The sequence below is a fragment of the Odontomachus brunneus genome, unplaced genomic scaffold, assembly GCF_010583005.1.
Source record: "Odontomachus brunneus isolate Ranch 3 - 2012 unplaced genomic scaffold, Obru_v1 Obru_scaffold_143, whole genome shotgun sequence".
Lineage (NCBI taxonomy): Eukaryota > Metazoa > Arthropoda > Insecta > Hymenoptera > Formicidae > Odontomachus > Odontomachus brunneus.
In genome coordinates, this window is record NW_022639593.1 from 265,788 (window position 1) to 275,925 (window position 10,138).

The following is a 10,138-nucleotide window of genomic DNA, read 5'->3' on the forward strand; positions in this document are numbered from 1 at the left end:
CACGCTTCCGAAATGTTGAAGAAGTGCGAGAATGGGTGGACGAATGGATTGCTTCGAAACAAACATCGTTTTATCGAGATGGTATCGCCCAGTTGCCAGAAAGATGGCAAAAAGTTGTAGAAAGTGATGGAAAATACTTTCATTGAAATAATTTAAATAAATTTTTTACAATAAATGCTTTTTCTCAGTATTTTTTGGGCGGAAACTAAGTTAAGGTCCTAATATTTTATGAAAGAAAATTTTTATACTCACATAAAAAAATTTGTTTGCGATCTAATTAGAATCCAGTTAGATTTTTTAAAATAATTATGTGTTCTTATTAATTTCAAACATATGATTCTAAGTGAAAAAACTTTTTCTAATATCTTTTCGATTTAGAGAACTGAATAAAACATGTTGGTTTCCTAATTAATTTTACTATTTATCAAAGTGCTCAAAGTGTAAAAAGTAATTTTATAAGCAAAAATTCATATGGACATATACTAAAGGTCTCATTTTAAAGATATAAGGTATTAACAATTTTATAAAATTTTATAAAATTATCGTTTCTTTCTTAAACAAAAAAAAATTTTTTTTTTAAAGTCGAACTAGTAAATATTATAAATAAATATCATAAATAAATATCATAAATATTGAAACAAAATATGTTCTCATAGTATTTCTGTTTCGATCTTAAATAAAGAACTCATGTTTAGTAAAAGAATGAGATTTCTAGTTTCAAGATAAAATTTGGATTTCTAATCAGAATCTATGTTGTATCTTGAAAATGGCAAATTTGTATACAGGATACTGTCTTAAGAGTCTTGTTTTGAAAGTACAAGATTTTAAGAATTCTCTGAGATACTTTAAAATATCATAAATATCAAAAGAAACTAGCAAAAGAGAAACAAAATTTTTTACTAGTGGTGTATCACAACTGAAGAAAACGTATCTAGTTGAAGATAAAAGATAAATGCGTATTTTGCATTCATAAAATAAGACATATTAAAATATTGAAACGCAAATATCTTTTAAACTAATGGCTTCATTAAAATCTATTAACAGTACTTTAGTACAAAAAATATTGTAGATAATTAATAAAATAATAATTATTATTAAAAATTTAATGTTGTCCATTAACGTACACGTTCGAGACAGTAATGTAGTACTTAAATTTCGTTTCTACGCTACTTCTTCTTGCAAAACGTTGACTATAGATAATAAATAACGATAATACGTTGCCTATTTACTAGCTCCACTTTAAAAAAGAAACTTCTTTCTGTTTAAGAACTGTTAAGGAAAGAAACGATTATTTTATAAAATCTTATGAAATTTTTAACTCATTATATCTTTAAAACGAGACTTTTAGAATACGTACGAAATTTCTTCATAAAATTATTTAAAAAATCAATTTCTAAAATATTGGGCAATATTTAGGGAACGCCTTGTATATTCTAATGGCAATTTAATGTAATATTAATTTATTTATATGGCTTAATATGTATGGTATATCACGTACACAAAAAAGGATTACGCTAAATCATCCGTTTATTCGAGCGTCTTCTCGTTCGCGTACGATTTCTCGCATACGCGAGGGTTATAGTGCGATAATATAAAGCGAGTTCACTTTCACTCGTGACCCGATGTCGCGACCAGGAAGACGAGTTGCATCAACGAACGATGATTACCGCGGCGATATTTGTCCAGCTTTCGAAGCCTCGAGAAATATTCATCTTCTTTCTCATCGAGGACTTATCGTCTTCGTTTCTCAAGTTTTCTCTCGCAAGCCAATCTGTTAAGGCTATAAATTTATCTTATACACATATTTTATAAAATAATATATTTCAATATTTTCCAAATTTATCTTTTCTTTTGTTGAAATGCACGATACTCGTTGCGTTGTTAATAATGCTGTGCTGTTAAGAAGAAAATAGTTAATAATAATTATATTTTATTTTATTTAAAAATAAATTCATAAAAGTTCTAGGACGTAAAAGAAATTTTCGTTTCGCTTGCAGGAATCTGTCGAATCGAAGGATTCTCTTCAAAGCCTTGCTACGCCGATGAAGAAGGAGGCCGATTCGGATACCAAGGATATGAAAGTCCAAGGAGAAGGGGAGAACAGCTCGAAATCTGACAGCGAGAGCGGCGACCGCGACGATGATGATGACGATTACGATGATGATGAGTTCCCTCCCGTGCACATTAAGCTCCCTCTTCAATTGGATCTCGACGATATCGCTGGTGTACGTATATCATACATTATAATATCTGTCCCCCTTTCCAAATTTCGGCTGTCCGATATCAGTAGACATATATATTGAACACTGCATGTATTTCTTCCAATTTGATTTAATTTTAAAGTTTTTACATTAAAATAGTATCAATATTAAATATCTCCCGTACAAAATTCTTCAGTAGTATATTTGTTTATAAGAATTTATTTACAATTTTTTTTATTAGGTACAATATAAAAACTGATATAAAATCTTTTTTAAAAGGAAACATGATACAAGCCAAATACAGCAGAAAATTATTAACTTCTATATTTTAAATTACGTAAGTCATGTCTGCATAATATATAAAAGACATTTCAATTTTTTTTAAACTTTAACATCACATCATTAGAAAATTCAGCGTAATAGAAAACATCTGATTATATTTTTTAATTCTGCATAAAATATACAAAAAGAAAATATTATAGTAAAAATTATATTATATTATATTAATTATATTATATTAATTATTATATGTAGTAAAAATTATATTAGAACTATATTTAATTTTTTAATGTTTTTTATAAAGCTCTCTCTCTCTCTCTCTCTCTTTGCATTATATTGATGTGTAGTATAAATTATTATAGAAATAATAAATTTGACTATTTGATCGAATATATGATATAATATTCAAGTATAATTATAATATATATTATATAGCAAAAAGTAAAATATACATACTATTTTCAAAAGAAAAAAATATATATATATATATATATATATATATATATATATATATATATATATATTTCCGTCATAATTTCTAGCTCAAGATTACAAAACTTTGTTTTAATTTTTATTGCAATATTTTTTCTGCGTAGATCATATAATTTGATTCATGTAACAAAATAAAATTTTTTTTGTAGAACAATTTAATCAATATAGACAATTGTTTGACGCTAAACACGCGAGTTTCATTTTTTACGCTTCATTAAAATTTCGTTTCTTCATTGACACGATAATTACTTTTCAGACGCTAATTCAGCAAGCTCGCAGCAGAGTTTCCTGCGTGGTTGAACGACGACGGGCTGACGAGGTGATGGACGGAACCGGTGACAACGGTCTGGATAACAGTACTGATCCGCAGCGTTTCCAGAGACTGAGCGGCGAGCGAGTTGCCATCCTTTGTGAGTCGGGCAGTCCAAACCAGGAGTAAGTTTACTGCTAGAAGGGAATCTACAAATTAACGTGATTAGTGTCAAGTGAAATCATCTGAGAAAGCAGAGTTATTATGTTTGTTTTAATGCCATCGTCCCTGTCTCTTATAGGCAACAGGAACAGGAAATGCTCACTCCGATCATCGTGCCTCTTGGTACTGTACAAATTCCTTTACAGTCTCAAGAACCCAATCCAGGTTACCATCAATATCAGATACACACTCAGTATCAAGTTCCTGATATGCAGCAACTGCCGCTCAGCGACCCACGAGGATTAAATCACATACCGCCCGGTTTACTTCCTCCTGAGCTCCGTAACCTGCCTCAGTTAACTATGGAGATGAGACCGCCTCGAATGGGCCCGCAAACACCCATGATGGGACCTCAAAATAATCCGATGGGACCTCAAGTAAGACCCATCATCTGTTAACATTGCTCTCTCTCTACCACAACATGTTCATATAAACAACCTAAAAAAACATTATATATAATTATGCAGGCTGTCTGACCATAGTATACAGGGTGTTCAATGTGATGATCCGCACGATTTTTCTAACACTACCGATGGTTTAAAAAAATAGTTGCAAGATGAATTTTCAATACTTTGAATTGCTTTGTGCATGCTACAACTTGTAATAACAAAAAGTAAAAAAATATATTTTCTATTTCATAAAGAAATCAAGATCATTTTGAATCTTTTAAATATTGCCATGTATTTTTTTTACATATTGTAGAATACAATATTGTAGAAGATTTTAAAATAAATTTAACGTATTATCATAAATATCATCTTTATTAATAATAATATTAAAACAATAGAAAAAACTCTAACTTATGGAAACAAATATTTAAATTGTTTGTTTTCTTCTGTAACACACAAAATTTTACTCTTTCTAACAAATTTATTTACTATGTGTAGCAGCTATTGTGCTATTTGGATTTAAATTTGCACAAGCTATAATTATTTTTTTTCGAAAATCTTGAACATTATTAATTGGTGTTTGATACACCAATTAATTGCCAAGAGCTTGCAGATATCCCTACAAGAAAAAATCCATTGGAGAAAAATCTGAAGAATAAGGCTATCATCGGATTAGTTCATGTGTACTTATAATATGAATAATTTTTTTCCAAAAGTATCTTCAACATTATTTTAAACTGTTCGTGCATTATAAGCAATTATAAAATAATAAGCCATATATTTGATATTAAATCTTAACAGAAGTGAATATGAACAAAAGTATTTGTGATACTACATTGAATTTATTTTAAAATGCTCTACAATATTACATAAAAAAAGTGGTGTCATTTAAAAGATTCAGAGTGATCTTAATTTCTTTATGAAAAGAAAATTTTTTTACCTTTCGTTATTGCAAGTTGTAGTCTGTACGAAGCAATTGAAAATTCATCTTGCAACTTATTTCTTAAATCGTCGAAAATATTTAAAAAATCGTGCGGACCGTTACGCTGAACATATTTATGTCGTATACGTGTAGATTAAGTTAAAGTAAACAAAAAAATTTCCTTACTATTTTGCGAATTACGTAAAATTTCTAATCATTTGTTAAAGAAGATTGGTGAATAATCACGTGACTCTGTGAGAGAAGCGTTGTAAAGATAATGTATGGACTGTGTTAATCAGCGCTCGCCTTATACACGATCATACACGATTATTCGCCAATCTTCTATAATTAATAATTAAAAATTTTACATAGTTGTTCGTAATGGAATTTTTTTTTAGTTTCACTTAATCTACACGTACAAGTTCAGTTTGGTTTAATGTAAAAACACATGATAACATATATCGCTATCATAGCTCATCTATCGTATCGTGTGTGAATCTAATCTTTTTTAATTAAGAGGATGCTGGAGTCGATGACGAACTCGAACAATGTCGATAGTGCATAGACGATCGTCACTAACATTCTGAGCAGAAACTGAATCTAGTGATTGTCTAGTAATGTCACAGAAAGTTGGGTCTTACATCGCTAGCTAGCAATGTAACGCTCTCTTCTCCTAATGGCTATACCAGAAAAATTATCTAGTAGCTAGATACAAATAAATAATGTTTAACTATAATTGGTATAAGTACTAGACAGTTCTGATATCCAATTTCTATTCAAGATTTATCGATGATTTTCTATCTCATTACTGTATAATCTTTTACATCTAGCCACTATTATGTAATTAGTATAGTTACTAAATAGTCCTGACATTCAAAAGACTGAATAGGAATATTTAACCAGTCACAAGTTACTGACTGACTAGAAAAGTTATCTAGTCATTACTATCTAGCTACTAGTCTTGAAATCTGCTCTATTAGATGCATTTTTGCTCGGGATAATCACGCTATCCTTTTCATATTTCTTATATATATATATAGAACTTATATGAATGTGTGTTGCTTTGTTTTACCATATTCAACGGAAAACCTAACTATATATGTGTAGAAATCTTTTTGTAAACTTTTCGATATTCTTAAACTTCCAAATACAGATGTGACCAATGTAGACCAATGTTCTTTCAAATTTTTCTGTTTGGAGCATCCACACTTTCGTTATGTACAAGCTGCGGAACTTTTGGATTAGGCAAATATTACGCTAATTGATAGCGTAATGAGATTATACATTAAAAATTTTTTGTTCGTTCTCGTCATATATCGAGCAATACTTCTATTTATGCACGTACTTTCATTGCGTAAAAGCATTTGTAATTCTGTTTAACTAATATGACGTAAACTTTGCAGAAAAATGTCAATGTTCTATCAGTAAAGTTTTCAGCTTCAGCATCCCCTTAATAACTCAAAATTTTATATGATTGTTTGCGGAATGGTACACGAATTTTGTGTTCAATTTGATAAGTTTTATCTAAACACAATAGGTAGGTCATGAATGTCAGATATTCTGTGTATATAAGTTATATATAATATTCTTAATATATTATTCATATATAATATAAATTTTGCCTTTATATAGTTACACATTTATAATTATATATATCCACATGAAAAAACGTTGTTGAATGCAGAAAGAAAGAAATAGTTTCATTTCATTAAATATTCACATCATGGCTATTAAAAACATAAACATTTACTTCGATTGTATTTGTACAATAATGTTTTCCTCGGTATAGACATATATAATTACATATATGATTATGTACTTATGATATTGAGACAAAATTTGTATATAAATGTTTTGAGCCGGAAAACCAATTTTGTTGTACACAATTACACAACAAAAATAGATAATGAATTGTGGGGAGGATTTTGAAATGAACCGTGGTAAACATGTTAAGCAATACAACAAACTCTGTGCATTATCGTGAATAAAAGTGTCGTAGATCGTTCGTTTGGCCCCCAGTAGGCGATCACTCAACCATCTTTCTTATTTAGGTCGAGGTGCGTCAGATCCCTATTGAACTACGTCACTTCCCAATGGATTCTATGAGGAATATGCGGCCGATGGCTCAGGAGCCTCGTCAGGAGCCGCAGCCGCAGATCTCTGTTATGTATCACCAAGCCGAGCAAGTTCCCAATGCCTATAACCAAGAGCAACAAGGACCTGCCATGATGCCACCACCACCTCCTCCTCCGCAACCCGAGGCGCAGGTCCAAGATCAGAGAATACATCAACCCGTGATGATCCCGCAGACCGAACAAAGACCGCCGGTCGCATCTCAGGTCACGCCCGAGAAGCCGCGCTCTCCATTCCAAGGTATCCCTATTGAAATCAGAAGAATCATTCAGCAAGTACCGCTGGAGATCAAGAATATTATTCAGCATATCACTGGCGAAGCCAGACCATTCCCGGTACAAGTACCGGAAGGGGCACGTCGTGAGGTAAGCGTTTCATGCTCAAAGTAATTTTGAGAAGAAGACGAAGAGATCTTTATAAAATTATAAAGTAAGAGTAATCACGACATCAATAATATATAACGAACTATTGTACTTTGTAATTTATGTCGCTCACGCAAACAGGAACTCAAGCCGTTCCCAGGCGCGCGACCGATACCGTTAGGACCATTCCCACTTCCGGTGGAAGTGAGAAATTTGATCGAGCATGGTAACATCGAAGGCCGCCAACGGTCAGATGGTAGTGACGAACAACAGGAAGCGAAACCCTTCCCAAGTTCAGAGGATGAAGGCGATGATGTCGACAGGAACTTCCCAGTGCCCATGGAAATTCGTGATATAATCCATCAGGTAAAATGGCAAAAGAGAATTGGGAGATATCATATGAGACCTACGTCATTGCAATCTACAGTGAACATTTAATATTAAAAATATTTTAATTAGCATTCTACTATTTAATTCTTGGGTAGTGTATCATGTAGTGCTAGATTCTTTAATACACTCTTGACAGGATTTCATTTATATCTGATTAATACATTGATTATTGCGCTGATTTTCATTGATTGCACAACAGAGTTTAACTGATGATCAAATTACTAAAGGAAAGAAATATCTCTGGAGATGCATATATCTTTTATATCTTTTATCTAATCTTATTAACGCGCGCACGCGTTCTTAATACATTAAGAGAATATATAGCTTGTAAAATCTTTTGAATATTTTATCATGCTTTCTAGTAATGTGTATAGAATAGATTGTCAGTAGTGACTACCAGTAGTGTTAATTTTGCTAAGCAAGATCCTAATACATTTTTTAATAGTAGACAAATTTCTGAAATAAATTTTACTCAGGGTGTCCCAGTCCTCGTGATTCTAATTTATATCGGCAGACCTCTGAGAAATTTATAATTAATTCGTTCTGATTAAACATGTCGAGGGAAGTTATTATTTATGCCGAGTTTTCAACTTTCAATATAATATATATTTCTAATTACAAAGTTCGTGAAAAGCTCCTCATTTTCGATTGTTTCTATCTTAAAAAGAAATTACCTTAATTGCAGTCTTAACGTTTTCACTTATTATAATTAACTCTAAATTACTCAGAAAACTTGTCATTATAAATTAAAGTCGCGAGAACTGGGATATTTTATGTATATAACAGAAGAATAATAAATTAAAGCAGAATTTCGCAATATTTTATAATAGCTTTTATTATAATACTATATTAAAATATTATACTATCATTTTTAACAATATATTTTTTATAATTATTAATATTTTATTGTACAATCGATTTTTTACACAAAATTGATTATTATAACTTACCTTAATTTAACCAGATAATGTTGACTCATAATCATCACGGTATTCAACATATTAATCACGATATAGTTATATTTTTCAGTAATTAGAGTCAGTGACAGAGATATCAAAGAAGAACACATGATAGCGTGGCCGAGCGATCTAAGACGCTGGTTTAAGGGGAGAACTCCACGTAAATGAGCCGAAAAATAGGCAGTTTTTAGGGATTAAAAACAAAAAAACTATTCGATAAATCTTTTTGAAACTTTTAGTATATTTAAATGCACACTCAAAGAACTAGAAAATATTTGGTTTGAGAAATAGTAATGGTTAATGGAGGTCGATGTCGGAGACCTCGTTTTTGATGAGATGAACTTTCATATACTCTAGCGGTTTCAATTTTAATTCTGCAACAGAAATTCTAGAAGATTTGTTTTTTTTTAATAAAAACCACGTGGAATGAACCTAAACTTATTAAAAAAAGAGGAAATTTAGTGAAAATAAACGACTTCGAAAGAAAAGGTTCTAATTTTACGGAAAATTTTCATCTTAATTGTTTGAAAAATGTTGTTTAAATAAATAAATATTTATAATATTTAGGTTCATTCTGTTACAAAAGTAATAATGTATATGCACGCATAAGCGCAACGCAATTGGTTAAATAGTTTTTGAGTTATGATGTACGCAATTTGTGAAAAAATAGTTCTGAAAAAAACGCGTTTTAAGTTAACGAAGCAAATAAATAACAGTTTTTGGAAACTCACGGCTCTTTTTGACTATTCTGCAATTCCAGCTCCATACAATAGACCTTTTGTTTCTTCGAAAAATTGATTTTCTGCAATTTTTTTTTGTTTATGAGCTATTAAAGCCTCCTTTGTGCTGCTACGAACTTGGTGCTTCTGTCTGCTCAATCGCTTACTGTCCAATAAATCGGCGTAAATTTTGTATTGCTAGTCAATTTTAAGGTCCAAAACATCCATTATTTTTAGCACTGCAGAATAGCCCTCGTTAAATATGCTAGTAGCAGCATAAGCAGCTACTTCTATTATTTTAGTGCCAGAAAATAAATGTGGGAGCTAGTCGCCAGATCATTGTATTTAGACTCTCATTAATATTCTGTGTATGCTCTCCCAAGCACCTCTCGGCCACTAAAAAACATTAAAGTCTATTGCACAAAAGGGATTGAATCGAGAAACGGGAAGGATCCGGCCAAGATGCGCCGGGTGACTCTTATACTTGCGCGCAGCGCAGATATAAGTGTCCGTAGTCCCATTAATACTTCGAAATGGGTTCTAAAACTTTAGGATTATATTTCCCATATAACAAGGACTCGATTTAAATAAAAAAAAATCGATATTTCCGAATTACGTGGAGTTCTCCCCTTAAAGGGTTACGTGCAGTCAGGAGGTCGAAAAATAGCCAATTTTTACAATTTTTTTTTGAAAAAACTATATGTGTTTTTATTACAGTGGTGTTCTTAAAAGTATATATATATATATATATATATATATATATATATATATATATATATATATATATATATATATATATATATATATATATATATATATA

The 10,138-nt window shown here is 31.0% G+C and overlaps 1 protein-coding gene across 1 annotated transcript in view; it reads left to right on the forward strand.

The window, feature by feature from the left end:
• LOC116850343 (fibrous sheath CABYR-binding protein) overlaps positions 1–10,138 on the forward strand; it is an 86,226-nt gene that overhangs the window by 65,969 nt on the left and 10,119 nt on the right. The window contains exons 3-7 of the mRNA XM_032828528.1: positions 1,998–2,225; positions 3,229–3,407; positions 3,524–3,821; positions 6,807–7,253; positions 7,392–7,616. Coding sequence (XP_032684419.1) covers positions 1,998–2,225; positions 3,229–3,407; positions 3,524–3,821; positions 6,807–7,253; positions 7,392–7,616 — 1,377 coding nt within the window. The remainder of the gene's footprint in view (positions 1–1,997; positions 2,226–3,228; positions 3,408–3,523; positions 3,822–6,806; positions 7,254–7,391; positions 7,617–10,138) is intronic.